The sequence below is a fragment of the Tinamus guttatus genome, unplaced genomic scaffold (assembly GCF_059628265.1).
Source record: "Tinamus guttatus ecotype Peru unplaced genomic scaffold, ASM5962826v1 Tinamus_guttatus_pri_ptg001636l, whole genome shotgun sequence".
Classification (NCBI taxonomy): domain Eukaryota; kingdom Metazoa; phylum Chordata; class Aves; order Tinamiformes; family Tinamidae; genus Tinamus; species Tinamus guttatus.
The window spans coordinates 1-23,884 of NW_028290170.1; the positions used below are offsets into that span (position 1 = coordinate 1).

General features: G+C 67.4%; 1 protein-coding gene across 1 annotated transcript; it reads right to left on the minus strand.

Annotated features, from left to right (window-relative positions):
• Positions 1–1,871: 1,871 nt before the first annotated feature.
• LOC148590173 (OTU domain-containing protein 5-A-like) lies at positions 1,872–21,891 on the minus strand (the record flags this gene model as incomplete). The annotated part of the gene is made up of 7 exons (XM_088539394.1): positions 21,791–21,891; positions 18,866–18,959; positions 16,486–16,550; positions 14,893–15,049; positions 12,818–12,966; positions 10,603–10,788; positions 1,872–2,079 (listed from the first exon to the last, which is right to left on the minus strand). Coding segments are annotated over exons 2-7 (802 nt in total), but the record flags the coding sequence as incomplete, so codon positions are not given.
• Between the last annotated feature and the right edge of the window lie 1,993 nt (positions 21,892–23,884).

The following is a 23,884-nucleotide window of genomic DNA, read 5'->3' on the forward strand; positions in this document are numbered from 1 at the left end:
CCCCCCCGTGGGACCCCCCTCATGGGACCCCCATGTCCCCCCTTTGGGACCCCCCATGACCCCCACCGTGGGACCCCCCATGCACCCCCTTTGGGACCCCCCCATGGGACCCCATGTACCCCCTGTGGGACCCCCCTGTGGGACCCCCATGTCCCCCCTGTGGGACCCCCCCGTGGGACCCCCCTCATGGGACCCCCATGTCCCCCCTTTGGGACCCCCCATGACCCCCACCGTGGGACCCCCCCGTGGGACCCCCCCATGTCCCCCCTTTGTGATCCCCCATGTCCCCTCCATGGGACCCCCCCCTTCGGGACCCCCATGTCCCCCCCACGGGACCCCCCCCCCGTGGGACCCGCCATGTCCCCCCCGTGGGACCTCCCCCCGTGGGACCCCCCATGTCCCCTTTTTGGGACCCCTCATGCCCCCCCGTGGGACCCCCCATGGCCCCCCCCCCTTTCAGGCTCCTAGACCCCCCCTTTGGGACCCCCCATGCCCCTCTTTGGGACCCTGCTATGTCCCCCCCGTGGGGCCCCCCCATGCCCCCCCCCCTTTCGGGCCCCAATTCCCCCCCGTGGGGCCCCCCCATGCCCCCCCCCCTTTCGGGCCCCAATTCCCCCTTGCGGCCCCCCAATTCCCCAATACCCCCCTGGGGGACCCCCATCTTCCCCCCCAGCCCCCCATATTCCCCCCTGGGGACTCCCCCACCCCGTCTCCCCCCTTGGGGACCCCCAATCCCCCCCTCAGGGTCCCCCAATTCCCTCTTGAGGCCCCCCATCTTCCCCCCAGCCCCCCATATCCCCCCTTTGGGGCCCCCCAATTCCCCCATACCCCCCTTGGGGCCCCCCATCTCCCCACTTTGGGGCCCCCCAATCCCCCCTTGGGGACCCCCATCTCCCCATATCCCCCCTTGGGCCCTCCAATTCCCCCATACCCCCCTTGGGGCCCCCCATTCCCCCCCCCAGCCCCCCCAATCCCCCCTAGGGCACCCCCAATCTCCACTCGGGACCCCCCAATTTCCCAATCCCCCCTCGGGGTCCCCCAATCACCCCCTGGGGGACCCCCATCTCCCCGTATCCCCCCTTGGGACCCCCATCTCCCCCCTCAGCCCCCCATATCCCCCGATGGGCACCCCCATATCCCCCTTGGGGCCCCCCATCTCCCCATATCCCCCCTTGGGCCCCGCAATTCCCCCATACCCCCCCTGGGGCCCCCCAATTCCCCCCCCAGCCCCCCAAATCCCCCCTTGGGGCCCCCCATCTCCCCATATCCCCCCTTTGGGGCCCCCCAATTCCCCCATACCCCCCTTGGGGACCCCTATCTCCCCCCTCAGCCCCCCATATCCCCCGATGGGCACCCCCATATCCCTCCTTGGGGCCCCCCAATCCCCCCTTGGGCCCCCCCATACCCCAATACCCCCCTTGGGGACCCCCATATCCCCCCTCGGGTCCCCCATATCCCCCTTTGGGGACCCCCATTCACCCCCCCAGCCCCCCAAATCCCACCTTGAGACCCCCCATCTTCCCCCCAGCTCCCCATATCCCCCTTGGGGTCCCCCAATCCCCCCTTGGGGCCCCCCATCTCCCCATATCCCCCCTTTGGGCCCCCCCAATTCCCCCATACCCCCCTTGGGGCCCCCCAATCCCCCCTTGGGCCCCCCCATACCCCAAATCCCCCCTTGGGGCCCCCCATCTCCCCATATCCCCCCTTGGGGTCCCCCAATCCCCCCTTGGGGCCCCCCCATCTCCCCATATCCCCCCTTTGGGGCCCCCCAATTCCCCAATACCCCCCTTGGGGCCCCCCATTCCCCCCCCCCCGCCCCCCAAATCCCCCCTTGGGGACCCCCCCCCTTTGCCCCCCCTTGCCCCCCCCACCTGGGGCGCAGGGCGAGGGGGGTTTCCCGGGCGGGGGGGCGGCGGGCGCGGGGGGCGGGGCCGCCTCGGGGTGGAGCCCGGGGGGGCGCTCGGGGGAGGGGGCGGCGCTGCGGGGGCGGGGCGAGCGGCCGCTGCGCTCCTCCAGGGCCCCGCCCCCCCCGGCCGCCGCCGCCGTCGCGGAGCTGCAGGTGGCGCTGGCCTTGCGGGGCTGCGGGGACATTGGGGACATTAGGGGGACATTGGGGACATTGGGGACATTGGGGGACATGGGGGGACATGGGGACACTGCAGGTGGCGCTGGCCTTGCGGGGCTGCGGGGACATTGGGGACATTAGGGGGACATTGGGGACATTGGGGACATTGGGGACATGGGGGGACATGGGAACACAGGGACACTGCAGGTGGCGCTGGCCTTGCGGGGCTGCGGGGACATTGGGGACATTAGAGGGACATTGGGGACATTGGGGGACATGGGGGGACATGGGGACACACGGGGACACTGCAGGTGGCGCTGGCCTTGCGGGGCTGCGGGGACATGGGAGACATTAGGGGGACATTGGGGACATTGGGGACATGGGGGGACAAGGGGACACTGCAGGTGGCGCTGGCCTTGCGGGGCTGCGGGGACACGGGGGACATTAGGGGGACATTGGGGACATTGGGGGACATGGGGGGACATGGGGACACTGCAGGTGGCGCTGGCCTTGCGGGGCTGCGGGGACACGGGGGACATTAGGGGGACATTGGGGACATGGGGACACTGCAGGTGGCGCTGGCCTTGCGGGGCTGCGGGGACACGGGGGACATTAGGGGGACATTGGGGACATTGGGGACATTGGGGACATTGGGGGACATGGGGACACACGGGGACACTGCAGGTGGTGCTGGCCTTGCGGGGCTGCGGGGACACGGGGGACATTAGAGGGACATTGGGGGACATTGGGGACATTGGGGACATTGGGGGACATGGGGGGACATGGGGGGACATGGGGGGACGCGGGGACACTGCAGGTGGCGCTGGCCTTGCGGGGCTGCGGGGACATTAGAGGGACATTGGGGGACATTGGGGACATTGGGGACATTGGAGACATGGGGGGACATGGGGGGACATGGGGGGACACGGGGACACTGCAGGTGGCGCTGGCCTTGCGGGGCTGCGGGGACATTGGGGACATTAGGGGGACATTGGGGACATTGGGGACATTGGGGACATGGGGGACATGGGGGGACATGGGGACACGGGGACACTGCAGGTGGCGCTGGCCTTGCGGGGCTGCGGGGACATTGGGGACATTAGGGGGACATTGGGGACATTGGGGACATTGGGGACATGGGGGACATGGGGGGACATGGGGACACGGGGACACTGCAGGTGGCGCTGGCCTTGCGGGGCTGCGGGGACATTGGGGACATTAGGGGGACATTGGGGACATTGGGGGACATGGGGGGACATGGGGGGACATGGGGACACTGCAGGTGGCGCTGGCCTTGCAGGGCTGCGGGGACATTGGGGACATTAGAGGGACATTGGGGACATTGGGGGACATTGGGGACATTGGGGGACATGGGGGGACATGGGGGGACATGGGGACACTGCAGGTGGCGCTGGCCTTGCGGGGCTGCGGGGACATTGGGGACATTAGAGGGACATTGGGGACATTGGGGGACATGGGGGGACATTGGGGGACATGGGGGGACACGGGGACACTGCAGGTGGCGCTGGCCTTGCGGGGCTGCGGGGACACGGGGGACATTAGAGGGACATTGGGGACATTGGGGACATGGGGGGACATGGGGACACTGCAGGTGGCGCTGGCCTTGCGGGGCTGCGGGGACACGGGGGACATTAGAGGGACATTGGGGACATTGGGGACATGGGGACACTGCAGGTGGCGCTGGCCTTGCGGGGCTGCGGGGACATTGGGGACATTAGAGGGACATTGGGGACATTGGAGACATGGGAACACTGCAGGTGGCGCTGGCCTTGCGGGGCTGCGGGGACATTGGGGACATTAGAGGGACATTGGGGACATTGGGGACATGGGGGACATTGGGGACATGGGGACACGGGGACACTGCAGGTGGCGCTGGCCTTGCGGGGCTGCGGGGACATTGGGGACATTAGAGGGACATTGGAGGGACATGGGGACACATGGGGACATCGAGACACCCCCATCGAGCGGGGACACTGCAGGTGGTGCTGGCCTTGCGGGGCTGCGGGGACATTGGGGACATTAGGGGGACATGGGGGGACATTGGGGGACATGGGGGACATGGGGGGACATGGGGACACACGGGGACACTGCAGGTGGCGCTGGCCTTGCGGGGCTGCGGGGACATTGGGGACATTAGGGGGACATTGGGGACATCGGGGGACATGGGGGGACATGGGGGGACATGGGGGGACATGGGGGGACATGGGGACACTGCAGGTGGCGCTGGCCTTGCGGGGCTGCGGGGACACGGGGGACATTAGAGGGACATTGGGGACATTGGGGACATGGGGGGACATGGGGACATTGGGGGACATGGGGACACTGCAGGTGGCGCTGGCCTTGCGGGGCTGCGGGGACACGGGGGACATTAGAGGGACATTGGGGACACGGGGACATGGGGAGACATGGGGGGACATGGGGGGACATGGGGACACTGCAGGTGGCGCTGGCCTTGCGGGGCTGCGGGGACACGGGGGACATTGGGGACATTGGAGGGACATGGGGGGACATGGGGGACATGGGGGGACACACGGGGACACTGCAGGTGGCGCTGGCCTTGCGGGGCTGCGGGGACATTGGGGACATTGGGGACATGGGGGGACATGGGGACACACGGGGACACTGCAGGTGGCGCTGGCCTTGCGGGGCTGCGGGGACATTAGAGGGACATTGGGGACATGGGGGGACATGGGGGGACATGGGGACACTGCAGGTGGCGCTGGCCTTGCGGGGCTGCGGGGACATTGGGGACATTAGGGGGACATTGGGGACATGGGGGGACACGGGGACACTGCAGGTGGCGCTGGCCTTGCGGGGCTGCGGGGACATTGGGGACATTAGAGGGACATTGGGGACATGGGGGGACATGGGGGGACATGGGGACACTGCAGGTGGCGCTGGCCTTGCGGGGCTGCGGGGACATGGGGGACATTGGGGACATGAGGGGACATGGGGGACATGGGGGGACATGGGGACACTGCAGGTGGCGCTGGCCTTGCGGAGCTGCGGGGACATAGGGGACATTAGGGACATTGGGGGACATGGGGGGACATGGGGACATAGAGGGACATGGGGACACGCGGGGACACTGCAGGTGGCGCTGGCCGTGCGGGGCTGCGGGGACAGGGGACATGGGGACAGGGGACATGGGGCACCACGGGGACATTTCAGGAGCAGACAGGTGACAGGACCCCCAGAGGGGACCCAAGGAGGTGACAGGGCCCAGAGGGGACATGTGGGGGTGACAGGGCCCCCAGGGTGGGGGGGGGGCACAGGGAGGTGACAGGGACCCCAAGGCGGGACATGAAGGTGACAAGGACCCCAGTGGGGACACAGGGAGGTGACAGGGACACCGAGAGGGACACATGGAAGTGACAGGGTCCCCAGGGGTGACACACAGAGGAGACTGGGACCCCAGGAAGGGGACATGAATGTGACAGGGACCCCAAGGGTGGCACAGGGAGGCGAATGGGACCCTGGAGGGGACATGAAGGTGACAAGGACCCCAGAGGGGACACAGGGAGGTGACAGGGCCCCCAAGGGTGACACATGCAGGTGACAAGGATCCCGGGGAGGGGACCCAGAGGTGACAGGGACCCCAGTGCAGACCCAAGGAGGTGACAGGGCCCCCAAGGGTGACACACGGAGGTGACAGGGACCCCACGAGGGGACATGAAAGTGACAGGGACCCCGGGGGGGGACACAGGGAGGTGACAGGGTCCCCAAGGGTGACACATGGAGGTGACAGGGACACCAAGGGGGGACATGAAAGTGACAGGGACCCCAGGGAGGGGACCCAGAGGTGACAGGGACCCTGGTGCAGACCCAGGGAGGTGACAGGGACCCTGATGGTGACACACAGAGGTGACAGGGACCCCACGGGGGGACACAGGTAGGTGACAGGATCCCCCCCAAGGGTGACACGTGGAGGTGACAAGGACCCCTGGGTGGGGACGCAGAGGTGACAGGGACCCTGGTGCAGACCCAGGGAGGTGACAGGGACCTCACAAGGGTGACACGGGGAGGTGACAGGGACCCTGATGGGGACACATGGAGGTGATAGGACCCCCGAAGGGTGACACAGGGAGGTGACAGGGACCCCGGGGAGGGGACATGAAGGTGACAGAGACCCCAATGGGGACACAAGAAGGTGAGAGGACCCCCCAAGGGTGACACGCGGAGGCGACAGGGACCCCAATGGTGACACAGGGAGGTGACAGGGACCCCGATGGGGACACAGGGAGGTAACAGGACCCCTCAAGGGTGACACAGGGAGGTGACAGGACCCCCAAGGGTGACACAGGGAGGTGACAAGGACCCCGGGGAGGGGACCCGAGGGTGACAGGGACCCTGATGGGGACACCAGGAGGTGACAGGACCCCCCAGGGGTGACACAGGGAGGTGACAGGGACCTCAATGGTGACACAGGGAGGTGACAGGACCCCTCAAGGGTGACACATGCAGGTGACAGGGACCCCAGGGAGGGGACATGAAGGTGACAGGGACCCTGATGGGGACACAAGAAGGTGACAGGGACCCTGGTGCAGACCCAGGGAGGTGACAGGGACCGCAAGGGTGACACATGGAGGTGACAGGACCCTCAAGGGTGACCCAGGGAGGTGACAGGGACCCCAGGGAGGGGACATGAAGGTGACAGGGACCCTCATGGGGACACAGGGAGGTGACAGGACCCCAGGGGAGGACATGTGGAGGTGACAGGAACCCCGATGGTGACACACAGAGGTGACAGGATCCCCCAAGGGTGACACATGCAGGTGACAAGGACCCCGGGGGAGACACAGGGAGGTGACAGGACCCCCCAAGGGTGACACATGCAGGTGACAAGGACCCCGGGGTGGGGACCCAGAGGTGACAGGGACCGTGGTGCAGACCCAGGGAGGTGACAGGGACCCCACGGGGGGACAAGGGAGATGACAGGGACCCCAGGGAGAGGACATGAAGGTGACAGAGACCCCAATGGGGACACAAGAAGGTGAGAGGACCCCCCAAAGGTGACACGCGGAGGTGACAGGGACCCCGACGGGGACACAGGGAGGTGACAGGGACCCTGGGGAGGGGACATGAATGTGATAAGGACCCCGATGGGGACACAGAGAGGTGACAAGGACCCCGATGGGGACACATGGAGGTGACAGGGCCCCCCAAAGGTGACACAGGGAGGTGACAGGGCCCCCCAAGGGTGACACAAGGAGGTGACAGGGACCCTGATGCAGACACAGGGAGGTGACAAGGACCCCGATGGGGACACATGGAGGTGACAGGACCCCCCAAGGGTGACACAGGGAGGTGACAGGGACCCCGGGGAGGGGACATTAATGTGATAAGGACCCTGATAGGGACACAGGGAGGTGACAGGGCCCCCCAAGGGTGACACAAGGAGGTGACAGGGACCCTGGTGCAGACCCAGGGAGGTGACAGGGACCTCACGGGGGGACACAGGGAGGTGACAGGGACCCTGATGGGGACACAGGGAGGTGATAGGACCCCCGAAGGGTGACACAGGGAAGTGACAGGGACCCCGGGGAGGGGACATGAAGGTGACAGAGACCCCAATGGGGACACAAGAAGGTGAGAGGACCCCCCAAGGGTGACACGCGGAGGCGACAGGGACCCCAATGGTGACACAGGGAGGTGACAGGGACCCCGATGGGGACACAGGGAGGTAACAGGACCCCTCAAGGGTGACACAGGGAGGTGACAGGACCCCCAAGGGTGACACAGGGAGGTGACAAGGACCCCGGGGAGGGGACCCGAGGGTGACAGGGACCCTGATGGGGACACCAGGAGGTGACAGGACCCCCCAGGGGTGACACAGGGACGCGACAGGGACCTCAATGGTGACACAGGGAGGTGACAGGACCCCTCAAGGGTGACACATGCAGGTGACAGGGACCCCAGGGAGGGGACATGAAGGTGACAGGGACCCTGATGGGGACACAAGGAGGTGACAGGGACCCTGGTGCAGACCCAGGGAGGTGACAGGGACCCCAAGGGTGACACATGGAGGTGACAGGACCCTCAAGGGTGACCCAGGGAGGTGACAGGGACCCCAGGGAGGGGACATGAAGGTGACAGGGACCCTCATGGGGACACAGGGAGGTGACAGGACCCCAGGGGAGGACATGCGGAGGTGACAGGAACCCCGATGGTGACACACAGAGGTGACAGGATCCCCCAAGGGTGACACACGGAGGTGACAGGGACCCCGATGGGGACACAGGGAGGTGACAGGGACCCTGGCGCAGACCCAAGGAGGTGACAGGGACCCCAAGGGTGACACACACAGGTGACAAGGACCCCGGGGGAGACACAGGGAGGTGACAGGACCCCCCAAGGGTGACACATGCAGGTGACAAGGACCCCGGGGTGGGGACCCAGAGGTGACAGGGACCGTGGTGCAGACCCAGGGAGGTGACAGGGACCCCACGGGGGGACAAGGGAGATGACAGGGACCCCAGGGAGAGGACATGAAGGTGACAGAGACCCCAATGGGGACACAAGAAGGTGAGAAGACCCCCACAAAGGTGACACGCGGAGGTGACAGGGACCCCGACGGGGACACAGGGAGGTGACAGGGACCCTGGGGAGGGGACATGAATGTGATAAGGACCCCGATGGGGACACAGAGAGGTGACAAGACCCCCAAGGATGACAGAGGGAGGTGACAAGGACCCCGATGGGGACACATGGAGGTGACAGGGCCCCCCAAGGGTGACACAGGGAAGTGACAGGGACCCTGATGCAGACACAGGGAGGTGACAAGGACCCCGATGGGGACACATGGAGGTGACAGGACCCCCCAAGGGTGACACGGGGAGGTGACAGGGACCCCGATGGTGACACATGGAGGTGACAGGACCCCCGAGGGTGACACAGGGAGGTGACAGGGACCCCGGGGAGGGGACATTAATGTGATAAGGACCCTGATAGGGACACAGGGAGGTGACAGGGCCCCCCAAGGGTGACACAAGGAGGTGACAGGGACCCTGATGCAGACACAGGGAGGTGACAAGGACCCCGATGGGGACACATGGAGGTGACAGGACCCCCAAGGGTGACACAGGGAGGTGACAGTGACCCCGGGAAGGGGACATTAATGTGATAAGGACCCTGATAGGGACACAGGGAGGTGACAGGGCCCCCCAAGGGTGACACAAGGAGGTGACAGGGACCCCGGGGAGGGGACATTAATGTGATAAGGACCCTGATAGGGACACAGGGAGGTGACAGGGCCCCCCAAGGGTGACACGGGGAGGTGACAGGGACCCTGATGCAGACACAGGGAGGTGACAAGGACCCCGATGGGGACACATGGAGGTGACAGGACCCCCCCAAGGGTGACACGGGGAGGTGACAGGGACCCCGATGGTGACACATGGAGGTGACAAGACCCCCAAGGGTGACACAGGGAGGTGACAGGGACCCCGGGGAGGGGACATTAATGTGATAAGGACCCTGATAGGGACACAGGGAGGTGACAGGGCCCCCCAAGGGTGACACAAGGAGGTGACAGGGACCCTGATGCAGACACAGGGAGGTGACAAGGACCCCGATGGGGACACATGGAGGTGACAGGACCCCCCAAGGGTGACACGGGGAGGTGACAGGGACCCCGATGGTGACACATGGAGGTGACAGGACCCCCAAGGGTGACACAGGGAGGTGACAGGGACCCCGGGGAGGGGACATTAATGTGATAAGGACCCTGATAGGGACACAGGGAGGTGACAGGGCCCCCCAAGCGTGACACAAGGAGGTGACAGGGACCCTGATGCAGACACAGGGAGGTGACAAGGACCCCGATGGTGACACATGGAGGTGACAGGACCCCCCAAGGGTGACACAGGGAGGTGACAGGGCCCCCCAAGGGTGACACAAGGAGGTGACAGGGACCCTGATGCAGACACAGGGAGGTGACAGGAACCCCGATGGTGACACATGGAGGTGACAGGACCCCCCAAGGGTGACACGGGGAGGTGACAGGGACCCCGATGGTGACACATGGAGGTGACAGGACCCCCAAGGGTGACACAGGGAGGTGACAGGGACCCCGGGGAGGGGACATTAATGTGATAAGGACCCTGATAGGGACACAGGGAGGTGACAGGGCCCCCCAAGGGTGACACAAGGAGGTGACAGGGACCCTGATGCAGACACAGGGAGGTGACAAGGACCCCGATGGGGACACATGGAGGTGACAGGACCCCCCAAGGGTGACACGGGGAGGTGACAGGGACCCCGCGGAGGGGACATTAATGTGATAAGGACCCTGATAGGGACACAGGGAGGTGACAGGGCCCCCCAAGGGTGACACAAGGAGGTGACAGGGACCCTGATGCAGACACAGGGAGGTGACAAGGACCCCGATGGGGACACATGGAGGTGACAGGGCCCCCCAAAGGTGACACAGGGAGGTGACAGGGACCCCGATGGTGACACATGGAGGTGACAAGACCCCCAAGGGTGACACGGGGAGGTGACACGCGCCGCCCCACCTGGCGCGCCTGCTTCTCCTGGTCGCGCAGCCACTGCAGGTAGGACTCGCGGGCCACCTGCTCCTCGATGGCCTCGTTGGTGGCCTCCCAGTCGGTGGCCCTCTTCTTGTCCTCCAGCATCTGCTGCTCGATCCACGACTCCTCCGACGTCTTGATGGCGCTCTTCATGAGCGACTGCTCCGCCAGCTAGGGGGCGGGGCCTCGGTGACCACGCCCCCGCTGCGGGGCACGCCCCCCGGGCACGCCACGCCCCCTGGGAACGCCCCGCCCCCTGGGCATGCCCCTCAGGCAACACCCCCCCTGCTCATAATAAACATGGAGGGTTCTGGGGTTGGGGCTGCTGGGGGAGGGAGGGGGTGGAGCCAGCTGGGGACACGCCCCCCATTCCAGACCACGCCCCCAAAGTGTCCCCGCCCCCTGGGACATGCCCCTCAGGCAACACCCCCCCCATAATAAACACGGAGGGTCCTGGGCTGCTGGGGAAGGGAGGGGGTGGAGCCAGCCGTGGACACGCCCCCATTCCAGACCACGCCCCCAAAAATGTCCCCACCCCCCCATAATAAACACGGAGGGTCCTTGGGTTGGGGCTGCTGGGGGAGGGAGGGGGTGGAGCCAGGTGGGGACACGCCCCCTTCCAGCATCTCACGCCCCTTGGGTGGGGACACACCCCCTATTCCAGGCCACGCCCCCAAACCCACCCCCCCCTTAATGAGCACACAGGGTCCTTGGGTTAGGGCTGCTGGGGGAGGGAGGGGGTGGAGCGAAGTAGGAACCCGCCCCCCAGCAGGCCACACCCTCTGGCCTGAGCACGCCCACTATTCAAGGCCACGCCCCCAAATCTGTCCCCCGCCCCCTCCCCCCCCGCAGACCCCTAGGAGTCGCGTTTGGCTGGGGAAGGAGGGGGTGGAGCCAGACAGTGCCACACCCCCGAGATCAAGACACACCCCCTACATCAGGCCACGCCCCCCTGAATAGCCCCCCACACACACACAGAGCCCTTGGGTTGGGCCTGGTGGATGAGGGGGAGGGGCCAGGGTAGGCCACACCCACACAAAACACCCCCAAGCCACGCCTCTCACCCCACCCCCTTTGCTCAGACGGGCCACGCCCCAAGCAGCTAAGCCCCGCCCCTCTCTGGGGCCCTCCCCCGGGGGCAGGGCTTCCAGCTGGGGGGCGGGGCCAACATGGCACCCACCCCTCCAGGGAACGCCCCGCCCCCTCAGCCAGGCCACGCCCCCAGCACCAGGACAGCTCCCCAGGGCGGCCACCAGGGCCCCATAGGGGCCACCAAGGCCACCCCATGGGGGTCACCAGCCCCATAGGGGCCACCGGAGCCACCCCAGGTCCCCATAGGGGCCACCAAGGTCACCGCATGGTGGCCACCAGCCCCATAGAGGCCACCTAGGATGCCCCAGGTCCCCATAGGGGCTACCAGGGCCACCCCATGGCCCCATGGGGGCCACCAAGGACATCCCAGGGCCCCATAGGGGCCACCAAGTTCACCCTATGGGGGCCACCAGCCCCATAGGGGCCACCTAGGATGCCCCAGGTCCCCATAGGGGCCACCAGGGCCACCCCAGGGCCCCATGGGGGCCACCAAGCTCATTCCAGAGTCCCATAAGAGCCACCAAGACCACCCCATGGGGGTTACCAGCCCCATAGGGGCCACCTAGGATGCCCCAGGTTCCCATAGGGGCCACCAGGGCCCCATAGGGGCCACCAGAGCCACCCCAGGTCCCCATGGTGGCCACCAGCCCCACAGAAGCCCCCAGGTCCCCCGGCTGCGTCCCCAGCGTCCCCATGGGTAACTGACCCCCGGCTTGAAGGAGGGCAGCCCCAGCCCCATAGGAGCCACCAAGGCCACCCTATGGGGGCCACCAGAGCTCCCCCTAGGGTGGCCACGAGTCCCATAGGGGCCACCTAGGATGCCCCAGGTCCCCATAGGGGCCACTAGGGCCCCATGGGGGCCACCAAGGTCATTCCAGAACCCCCATAAGAGCCACCAAGGCCACCCCATGGGGGCCAACAGCCCCATAGGGGCCACCTAGGATGCCCAGGGCCCCATAGGGACCATCAGGGCCACATGGATGGAGGCCACCAAGCTCATTCCAGAACCCCATAGGAGCCACCAAAGCCACTCCATGGTGGCCACCAGCCCCATAGAATCCCCCAGGGTCCCCTGGCCGCGTCCCCAGCGTCCCCGCGGGTGACTGACCCCTGGCTTGAAGGAGGGCAGCCCCAGGCCCACGCCGATGGTGGCCTTGTTGGGGTTCACCACGGAGTTGTAGTGGATGTTGCGGTGGTAGCTCACGCGGATGGGCTCGTCCTCGTTGTGCTGGATGCCGTGGAACGTGTTGATGGGCTCTGCGCGGGGACAGCGCGGGGACACCGTGGGGACACCGCGGGGACACCGCGGGGGGCACCACGGGGACAGCATGGGGGACGCAGCGTCTTCTCCCATCGCCCCATGGACCCCAAGTGTCCCCATATCCTTCCCCATCATCCCATGGACCATGGTGGCCATGGCCACCTCCTCCTCCGCTCCAATGTCCCCATCTCGTCCCTGTGTCCCCACATGGCCCTGGTGTCCCCATCTCTTCCCACTGTCACCCCATGGATCCCTGATGTCCCCATCTCGTCCCTGTGTCTCCACATGGCCCTGGTGTCCCCATCTCTTCCCATTGCCACCCCATGGATCCCCGATGTCCCCATCTCGTCCCTGTGTCCCCACATGGCCCTGGTGTCCTCATCTCGTCCCACTGCTACCCCATGGATCCCAGGTGTCCCCATGTCCTTCCTCATCATCCCATGGCCCATGGTGGCCATGGCCACCTCCTCCTCGATGTCCCAATCTTGTCCCTGTATCCCCACATGGCCCTGGTGTCCCTATCTCTTCCCATTGCCACCTCATGGATCCCCAATGTCCCCATCTCCTTCCTCATCATCCCATGGATCATGGCCATCTCCTCCTCCGCTCCAATGTCCCCATCTCGTCCCTGTGTCCCCACATGGCCCTGGTGTCCCCATCTCTTCTCACTGCCACCCCATGGATCCCAGGTGTCCCCATCTCCTCCCTCCACCCCCCGGAATGTCCCAACTGTCCCCATCCCGTTCCCCGTCATCCCATGGACCATGGTGGCCATGACCACCTCCTGCTCTGCTCCAGTGTCCCCATCTCATCCCTGTGTCCCTGCATGGCCCCGGTGTCCCCACCTCCTCCTTCCACCACCCCAATGTCCCCACCCGTGTCCCCATCTCCTTTCTCCATCACCCCTTGATCCCAGGTGTCTCCATCTTCCTCCCAGCTGTCCCCAAGTGTCTCCACCATGTCCCCAAGTGTCCTCACCATGTCCCTACATGTCCCCACATATCCCCATGTGTCCCAGCTGTCCCCACCATGTCCCCACGTGTCCCCAGGTGTCCCCACGCACCGGTGCCGTACTGGTACACCTCCACGGGCCGGTTGTACAGCTCGGCCATGGCCTGTCCTCAACACCCCACGGCTCCCCATCGTGTCCCTGTGTATCCCACCATGTCCCTGTGTGTCCCCACCGTATCCCCACGTGTCCCAGGTGTCCCCCACGTGTCCCCAGGTGTCCCCACGCACCGGTACCATACTGGTACACCTCCACGGGCCGGTTGTACAGCTCGGCCATGGCCTGTCCTCACCACCCCACGGCTCCCCATCGTGTCCCTGCGTATCCCTGTGTATCCCAGCTGTCCCCAACATGTCCCCACGTGTCCCCAGCTGTCCCCACGTGTCCCAGGTGTCCCCACGCACCGGTACCATACTGGTACACCTCCACGGGCCGGCTCTACAGCTCAGCCATGGCCTCCCTCCATCACCCAGCTGATCCCACCACGTCCCCATGTGTCCCCACCGTATCCCCACGTGTCCCCACCATGTCCCCATGTGTCCCCACGTGTCCCCCGGTGTCCCCACGCACCGGTGCCGTACTGGTACACCTCCACGGGCCGGTTGTACAGCTCGGCCATGGCCTGTCCTCAACACCCCACGGCTCCCCATCGTGTCCCTGTGTATCCCACCATGTCCCTATGTGTCCCCACCATGTCCCCACGTGTCCCCACCATGTCCCCACGTGTCCCCAGGTGTCCCCATGCACCGGTGCCGTACTGGTACACCTCCACGGGCCGGTTGTACAGCTCGGCCATGGCCTGTCCTCACCACCTAACGGCTCCCCATTGTGTCCCTGTGTATCCTAGCTGTCCCCAACATGTCCCCACCATGTCCCCAAGTGTCCCCACGTGTCCCCAGGTGTCCCCACGCACCGGTGCCGTACTGGTACACCTCCACGGGCCGGTTGTACAGCTCGGCCATGGCCTGCATCTCGATGTGGTTGCCGTGGCAGGTGCTCTTGCGCTTGCGGCTGATGTAGGTGGCAAAGTCCTCGGTGACGTAGTTGGAGAAGTAGTCGGCGTTCTTCATCTGGGGACACCGGGGACACCCGCGTGGGCACGGGGACACGCGGGGACACGCGGGGACACACGGGGACACGCAGGGGATGGAGGGGAAGGGGGAGTTGGTGGCGCGGAGGGAGCCCTGGGGACACGGAGGGGACCTGGGGGACAGCGGGGGACAGGGGGGACATGAGGTGGCACGGGAGCCCTGAGGGACATGGGGAGACCCATAGGGACATAGGGGACCCCATGGGGACACAAGCTCACAGGGGATCTCAGGGGACACAAGGGGACACGGGGGACCCCATGGGGACATGGGGAGACCCATAGGGACACGGAGGACCCCATGGGGACACAAGCTCACAGGGGACGTCAGGGGACATGTGGGACACCATGGGGACATGGGGGGACCCATGGGGACCCTAAAGGGACATGGCGGGGAGCCTAAAGAGAACACAACCTGACAGGGGACCCCAAGGGACACAGGGGGACCCCAGGGGACATGGTGGGACCCCAGGGGACCCTAAAGGTACATGGAGCGGGAACCCTAAAGAGGACACCGGGGGAGGACCCTAAAGGGGACATAACCTGACAGGGGACCCCAGGGGACATGGTGGGACCCCAGGGGACACAGGGGAACCCCAGGGGACACAGGGGGTAACAGAGGACACCAGGGGACACGAGGTGACCCCAGGGGACCCTAAAGGGACATGGTGGGGGACGGACCCTAAAGGGGACACAACCTGACAGAGGACCCCAGGGGACATGAGGTGACCCCAGGGGACACAGGGAGACCCCAGGGGACATGGTGGCACCCCCAGGGGACACAGGGGGTGGCAGAGGACCCCAGGGGACATGGTGGGACCCCAGGGGACACAGGGGGACCCCAGGGGACATGGGAGGACCCCAGGGGACACAGGGGGTGGCAGAGGACCCCAGGGGACACGAGGTGACCCCAGGGGACATGGGGGGACCCCAGGGGACCCTAAAGGGACATGGAGGGGGAACCCTAAGGAGGACACGGGGGGGGGGACCCTAAAGGGGACATAACCTGACAGGGAACCCCAGGGGACATGGTGGGACCCCAGGGGACACAAGGGGTGGCAGAGGACCCCAGGGGACATGGGGGGACCCCAGGGGACCCTAAAGGGACATGGTGGGGGACGGACCCTAAAGGGGACATAACCTGACAGAGGACCCCAGGGGACATGGTGGGACCCCAGGGGACACAGGGGGACCCCAGGGGACACAGGGGGGACCCCAGGGGACACAGGGGGTGGCAGAGGACCCCAGGGGACATGGGGGGACCCCAGGGGACACGAGGTGACCCCAGAGGACACGCTGAGACCCCCGGGGGACACGGTGGGACCCCAGGGGACACGAGGGGACCCCGAGGGACACGGTGTGACCCCGGGTGACCCGGCGGTGGCAGGGGACACGCGGGGGACGCGCGGGGACCCTCACCAGGTAGTCCATGCAGTGCTTGCGCACCACCTCATGCATGTCCTGGTCCCCGTACACCTGGTCCGCTGCCAACGGGGACATCGGGGACAGCGGGGGGACAACGGGGGGGGTCAGGTCCCCCGTGTCCCCTATGGCCTCCCCGAGTCCCCTTCACCCCCCCCAGGCGTCCCCTATAGCCCTTATGGCCCCCCCAACGTCCCCTATGCCCCCCCAGGGTATTCCATGTCCCCCAATGTCCCCTATGCCCCTCACCAGAATCTTCTATGTCCCCCAAAATCCCCTACACGTCCCCTACGGCCTCCCCAGGGTCTTCTATGTCCCGCAATGTCCCCTATATGTCCCCTATACCCCCCCCAGGTCTTCTATGTCCCGCAATGTCCCCTATATGTCCCCTATGCCCCCACCCAGGATCTTCCATGTCCCCCAGCGTCCCCTACACGTCCCCTATGGTCTCCCCTGGCTCTTCTATGCCCCCCAATGTCCTCTATATGTCCCCTGTATGTTCCCTATACACCCAGCCAAAAACTTACATGTCCCCCAATGTCCCCTATATGTGCCCTATACCCCCCCAAGGTCTTCTATGTCCCCCAATGTCCCCTATATGTCCCCTATGCCCCCCCCGCAGCGTCTTCTATGTCCTCCAAAGTTCTCTATGCCCCGCCCAAGTCCTTCTATGTCCCCTAATGTCCCCTATACGTCCCCTATGTCCCCACCAGGGTCTTCTACATCCCCTGGTGTCCCCCACATCCTCCTCAATGTCCCCTATGTGTCCCCTATACCCACCCCATGTCCCCTATAGGTGCTCACTGCGTTCTATACCCCCGCGATGCCCTTTTATATCCCCCCTACGTCACCTATAGGTCCCCAATGTCCCCCATATCCCCCCCACTGCCCCTACCATGTCCCCCCCGTGTCCCCTATGTCCCCTGGTGCCCCCCACACCCCCCAGTGTCCCCTATATCCCCCCCCGTGCCCCCTATAGCTCCCCAGTGACCCATGGGGGGGTGACAAGAGAGGAAGTGACAAGACAGTGACACGAGCGTGATGAGAGGGGACAGAGAGTGACAAAAGGGGGTGGCACACAGGGTGACAAAGGGGGGGCAGGGGGATGACAAAGGGTGACAAAGGGAGATGGGAGGTGACAAGGGGGGTGACAAGAGCTGATGGGGGTGGGAACTGAGAAGGGGTGACAAGGGAGGTGTGGGGTGACAAGGGGTGACATGGGGTGACAAGGGGGCTGGGAACTGAGAATGGGTGACGGGGAGGTGACACAGGGGGTGACAAAGGGGGTGGAAACTGAGAAGGAGGGACAAGAAGGGGTGTGGAGTGACAAGGGGGGTGACAAGGGGTGTTGTGTGGTGACAAAGGGTGACAAGGGGGGGTGACAAGGGGTGTTGCGTGGTGACAAGGGGTGGGAACTGAGAAGGGGTGACAAGGGGTGACAGAGGGTGACAAGGGGGGTGACAGGGGGAGTGACAAGAGCTGACGGGGGTGGGAACTGAGAAGGGGTGACAAAATGGGGGTGACAACAGCTGATGGGGGATGGGAATGGAAAAGGGGTGACAAGGGGTGACATGGGGTGACAAGGGGGCGTGGGGGGGACGGGAACTGAGAAAGGGTGACAAGGGGGGTTGTGTGGTGACAGGGGGTGGCACGGGGTGACACAGGGTGGCAGCGGGTGACAGGAGGTGACGGGGTGACAGAAGGTGGCAGAGTGACACAGGGTGATGGGGTGGCAGGGGGTGACATGGGGTGACAGAGGGTGACACGGGGTGACAGAGGGTGACGGGGGGTGGCAAGGGGTGACACAAGGTGACACAAGGTGGTAGGAGGTGACATGGGGTGACAGAGAGTGACACGGGGTGACAGGGTGACGGTGGTGGGGGTGACGGGGGGTGGGAACTGAGAAGGGGTGACAAAGGGGGCTGTGCAGTGACATGGGGTGGCAGGGGGTGACATGTGACAGGAGGTGACATGGGGTGACAGAGGTTGACAGGGGGTGATACGGGGTGACAGAGGGTGACAAGGGGGCGTGACAACAGCTGAAGAGAATGGGAACTGAGAAGGGGTGACAAAGGGGGTTGTGCGGTGACATGGGGTGGCAGAGGGTGGGAACTGAGAAGGGGTGACAAGGCAGGTTGTGCGGTGACAGGAAGTGACAGGGGGTGCCAGGGGGTGATGGGGGGGTGACACGTGCCAGAGGGTGACATGGGTGACAGAGGGTGACAAGGGAGCATGACAACAGCTGACGCAGAATGGGAACTGAGAAGGGGTGACAAAGGGGGTTGCGCGGGTGCCATGGGGTGGCAGGGGGTGACCCGTGGTGACATGGGGTGACACGGGGTGACGCGGGGGTGACGCGCGGTGACAGGACGCTCACCCACGGCGCGGAAGAGGCAGGCGCCGTCCTCCTTCATGCGCTTGATGATGAAGCCCTTCTTGTCCCGCAGGGCCTTCTCGAACCGGTGCTCCTGCTGGAGACAGCGCCAGGATCCGCGGGGGCCCCGGCGTCCGGGGGGGTGGGCAGGGTGGCCGGGGGGGCCCTGGTGGCCGGGGGGGGGCCAGGGTGTCCGGGGGGGGGGCCCCAGGGTGTCCAGGGGGCCCCAAGGTGTCCGGGGGGGGCCCTGGTGTCCGGGGGGGCCCTGGTGTCCGGGGGGGGGGGCCCAGGGTGTCCAGGGGAGCCCTGGTGTCCGGGGGGGCCCCGGCGTCCGGGGGGGGGGCCCCAGGGTGGCCGGGGGGGGGGGGGGGGGGGGGGGGTCCAGCATCCAGGAGGGGCCCCAGGAGTCTGGGGGGGCCCTGGTGTCCTGGGGGGAGGCCCAGGGTGTCCGGGGGGGCCCCGGCGTCCGGGGGGGGGGGGCCCAGGGTGGCTGGGGGGGGGGGCCCTGGTGTCCGGGGGGGGGGGGGGGTGGGGGGGGGGGGGGGGGGGGGTCCGTGCCCCCTCCATGTCCCATAACGCCCCCCCACGTCCCCCCCCCAGTATCTCCTACACCCCCCTCTTGTCCCTTAGACCCCCCCCCACAGTGTCCCCTATGTCCCCTCCCATGTCCCTCCTGTGCCCCTCTGTCCCCCTCAGTGTCCCCTACATCCCTCTCAGTATCCCTTAACTCTCCTCTGCATCACCTCTGTCCCCCCCGATGTCCCCCTATGTCCCCCGCCGTGTCCCAACGTTCCCCCCCCCCCGTGTCCCCTATGTCACCCCCAGTATCCCTTAACCCCCCCCCCCGTGACGCCTACACCCCCCCGGTGTCCCCTCCCATGTCCCCACGTCCCCTCCCGTGTCCCCATGTCCCCTCCTGGTGTCCCCATGTCGCCCCCCAAGTCGCCTCCTCCCCCCCCCCGGCGTCCCCTATGTCCCCCCTGCTGCCCCCTTAACGCCCCCCCCCCACATCTCCTATGTCCCCATGTCCCCCCCTGTGTCACGTGTGTCCCCCCAGCGTCCCTTAATCCCCTTCTGAATCAGCTCTGCCCCCCCGGTGCGCCCTATGTCCCCTCCGTGTCCCCCCCCGGTGTCCCCTCCATCCCCCTGGGTGTCCCCTATGACCCCTCCCATGTCCCCACATCCCCTCCTGTGTCCCCTATGTCCCCTCCCATATTCCCATGTCCCCCCCCGTGTCCCCACATCCCCCCCAGTGTCCCCTACATCCCCCACACCGTTCCTTAACCCCCTCCCTGTGTCACCTCTGTCCCCCTTGGTGTCCCCTATGTCCCCCCCATGTCCCCCCCTGTGTCCCCACGTCCCCTCCCGTGTCCCCCTCACTGTCCCCTATATCCCCCCAGCGTCCCTTAAACCCCCTCCCTGCGTCACCTCCATTCCCCCGGTGTCCCCTATGTCCCCCTCCCGTGTCCCCACACCCCCCCCGTGTCCTCATGTCCCCTGCTGTGTCCCCACGTCCCCCCTCAGCGTCCCTTAACCCTTCCCTGCGTCCCCTCCGTCCCCCCTGGTGTCCCCAATGTCCCCCCTGCGTCACCTCCATCCCCCCCCGGTGTTCCCCATGTCCTCTTCCGTGTCCGCATGTCCCCTCTTGTGTCCTCATGTCCCCCCCTCAGTGTCCCCTATGTCCCCCCCCATGTCCCCATGTCCCCCCTGTCCCCCCAACATCCCTTAAACCCCCTCCCTGTGTCGCCTCTGCCCCCCCGGTGTCCCCTATGTCCCCTCCCGTGTCCCACACGTCCCCTCCCGTGTCCCCCACCCCCCTCAGTGTCCCCTATGTCCCCCCCACGTCCCCATGTCCCTCCCATGTCCCTATGTCCCCCCTGTCCCCTTCAGTGTCCCCCCCAACATCCCTTAAACCCCCTTCCGTGTCCCCTCCGCCCCCCTATGTTCCCTATGTCCCCTCCTGTGTCCCCACGTCCCCCTGGTGTCCCCTACGTCCCCCCCAGCGTCCCTCAACCCCCCCCAATGTCCCATGTCCCCCCCGTGTCCCACTCCCGTGTCCCCTCTGTCCCCCCTGGTGTCCCCTACGTCCCCCCCAATGTCCCTTAATCCCCCCCATGTCCCCAAGTCCCCCCCCCGTGTCCCCCTCAGTGTCCCCTCTGTCCCCCCTGGTGTCCCCTACATCCCTTAACCCCCCCATGTCCCACTCCCATATCCCCATGATGTCCTCTATGCCCCCCACAACATCCCTTAACCCCTCCCATGGCCCCTATGTCTCCTCCGTCCCCTCCGGTGTCCCCTCTGTCCCCCTGGATGTCCCTTAACCCCCCCCCTCACGTCCCCTACATCCCCCCCGACGTCCCTTAACCCCCCCCCATGCCCCCTATGTCCCCTCCCATGTCCCCTGGTGTCCCCTATGTCCCCCCAGCACCCCTTAACCCCCCCCACGTCCCCCTGTCCCCCTCCCGTGTCCCCCTCAGTGTCCCCTCTGTCCCCCCTGCTGTCCCCTACATCCCCCCCCGAAGTCCCTTAATCCCCCCATGTCCCCCCATGTCCCCTATGTCCCCCCCGTGTCCCCATGTTCCCCTGGTGTCCCCCATGTCCCCTATATCCCCTCCGTGTCGCCTATGTCCCCCCTCTGTGACCCCCTGCCGTGTCCCCATGTCCCCCCATGTCCCCATGTCCCCCCTGGTGTCCCCTATGTCCCCCCCCATGTCCCCCCCCATGTCCCCTCTCGCGTCCCCGTGTCCCCCGTGTCCCCTATGTCCCCCCCCATGTCCCCCCGTGTCCCCGTGTCCCCCCCCGCCGTGTCCCCATGTCCCCCCCCCGTGTCCCTCTATGTCCCCATGTCCCCCTCCCGTGTCCCCCATGTCCCCCCCTATGTCCCCTCTCGTGTCCCCGTGTCCCCCCGTCCCCCCGTGTCCCCCGCACCTGCTCCGCGGCCGCCGGGTCCAGCTCCACCCGCGCCGCCTCGTACTCGTCCTCGCTGTTGTAGCCGCCGCCGCCTCCCCCGTCCTCGGCGCCGCCGGGGCTGCCGGCCCCCCCCTCCGCCTCCTCCTCCTCCTCCGGTGCCGGCGGAGCCGCCGGTCCCCCCGCGGCGCCGCCGCTTGCTGAGCGCGGGCCCGGCGGGCGCCACGAGCGCGCGCGGCTCCGCCATGGCCTCCAGGCCCAGCAGGCCGCCCTCGCCGCCCGCCACGGCCGAGCCGGGGCCGCCGCCGGGGCCGCCGGGGCCGCCGCCCGCCGCGGAGGCCGCCGAGGCCGCGGGGAGGCCCCCCCAGGCCCGCAGCGGCGGCGGCGGCGACGCGCGGGGCCGCGGGCCGCCCAGAGCGGGGCCGCCGGGGCCGCCCGAGGCCTCCGAGGCGGCGGCGGCGGCCGCGCAGCCGCTGGGCCCCGGCTCGTTGTCGGCGCCGCCAGGGTCCCCCTCCGGTTTCTTCTTGGGGAGGATCGTCATGGCGGCGGCCGCATGGACCCCCCCCCCCCCCCGCGGCCCGCCTCCCCGCCCCGGTACCGGGCGGCTACGGGCGGCGGGGAGGGCCGCGCCGCCGCCGCCGCCGCCGCCGAGGCTGGCGCTCGCCGAGGTCTCGCGGCCCTCGGCGGCTCCCGTAGCGCGGCGGCCCCCGTGTCAACATCAACAGCGGCGCCCTCTGACCCCGCCGCGCCGCGCGCCCGCTTCCGCCCCGCTTCCGCCCCGCCATTGGGCGGCGGGAGGGACTTCCGCCAGCCGCGCCCCGCCCACCGCCTCACCACCCACCCCCCCCCCCAGCGCGAGGCCGGGAAGGGGGCGGGGCCGCGGTTGCCACGGCGACGGCGCGCGCCCGCGCGCGGGGGGGGGCGGAGCCTGCGCCGCTATTGGCCGAGCGGCGGCGCCGCGCGCTGATTGGGCGGCGGGGGAGCGCGGCCCCGCCCCGCCCCCTTGCCCCGCCCCTCCCGCCGCGCCATTGGCTGCTCCTGCTCTCTTGCCCCGCCCTCACCGCCAGGCCCCGCCCCTCTCCGGCTGTTCCTCGTCTTACCCCACCCCGGCCCCGCCCCTCCCGCGCCGCCATTGGCTGCTCCTCCTCTTTTACCCCGCCCTCTCCGCCCGGCCCCGCCCCTTCCCCGGCTCCTACTCTCACCCCGCCCTCGCCGCCGGCCCCGCCTCCTCCACGCCCATTGGCGGCGCCCGCCGCCCTAATTCCCCCATTGGCCAGCAGCCTCGGGGGGGCGGGCCGCCCCCCCCCCAGCCATCAACCCCCCCACACTTGGGCGACGCCCCCTTTCCCCTCCCACGGGGGGGACGAGCAGACACCCCCCCCCCCCAAAAGGGGCCCAGGCGTCCGGGCCCCCCCCCCCGCAGAGGCCACCAGGGCTCCAATTTCCACCATGATTTTATTAAAACCCAAGGACATAAACCCCCCCCCCCGGGTGACCCCCCCTCCAAGAGGGCCCCGGCGTCCGGGTGCCCCTCGCGAAGGGGGGGATGGGGGAACAAGGGGCCCCGGCGTCCGGGCGATGCCAGGAAAGGGACTCCAGGAGGATGCCAGGAAGGGGCCCCGGCGTCCGGGTGATCACGGGGCCCAGGTGTCTGGGTACCGAAGGGGCCCAGGCGTCCGGGTGATCAAGGGGTCCCAGCATCCGGGTGACAAAGGGGCCCAGGCGTCTGGACGATGCCAGGAAAGGGACTCCAGGAGGATGCCAGGAAGGGGCCCAGGCGTCCAGGCAATCAAGGGGCCCAGGCGTCCAGGCGATCAAGGGGTCCCGGTGCCCGGCTGATCACGGGGCCCAGGCGTCCGGGTGATCAAGGGGTCCCGGTGTCTGGGTGATGTCAGGAAGAGGTGATCAAGGGTGATCACGGGGCCCAGGCGTCCGGGTGATCAAGGGGTCCCGGTGCCCGGCTGATCACGGGGCCCCGGCGTCCGGGTGCCGAAGGGGCCCCGGCGTCCGGGCGATGGCAGGAAAGGGACTCCAGGAGGGTGCCAGGAAGGGGCCCAGGCGTCCGGGTGATCAAGGGGTCCCGGTGTCCAGGCGATGTCAGGAAGAGGTGATCAA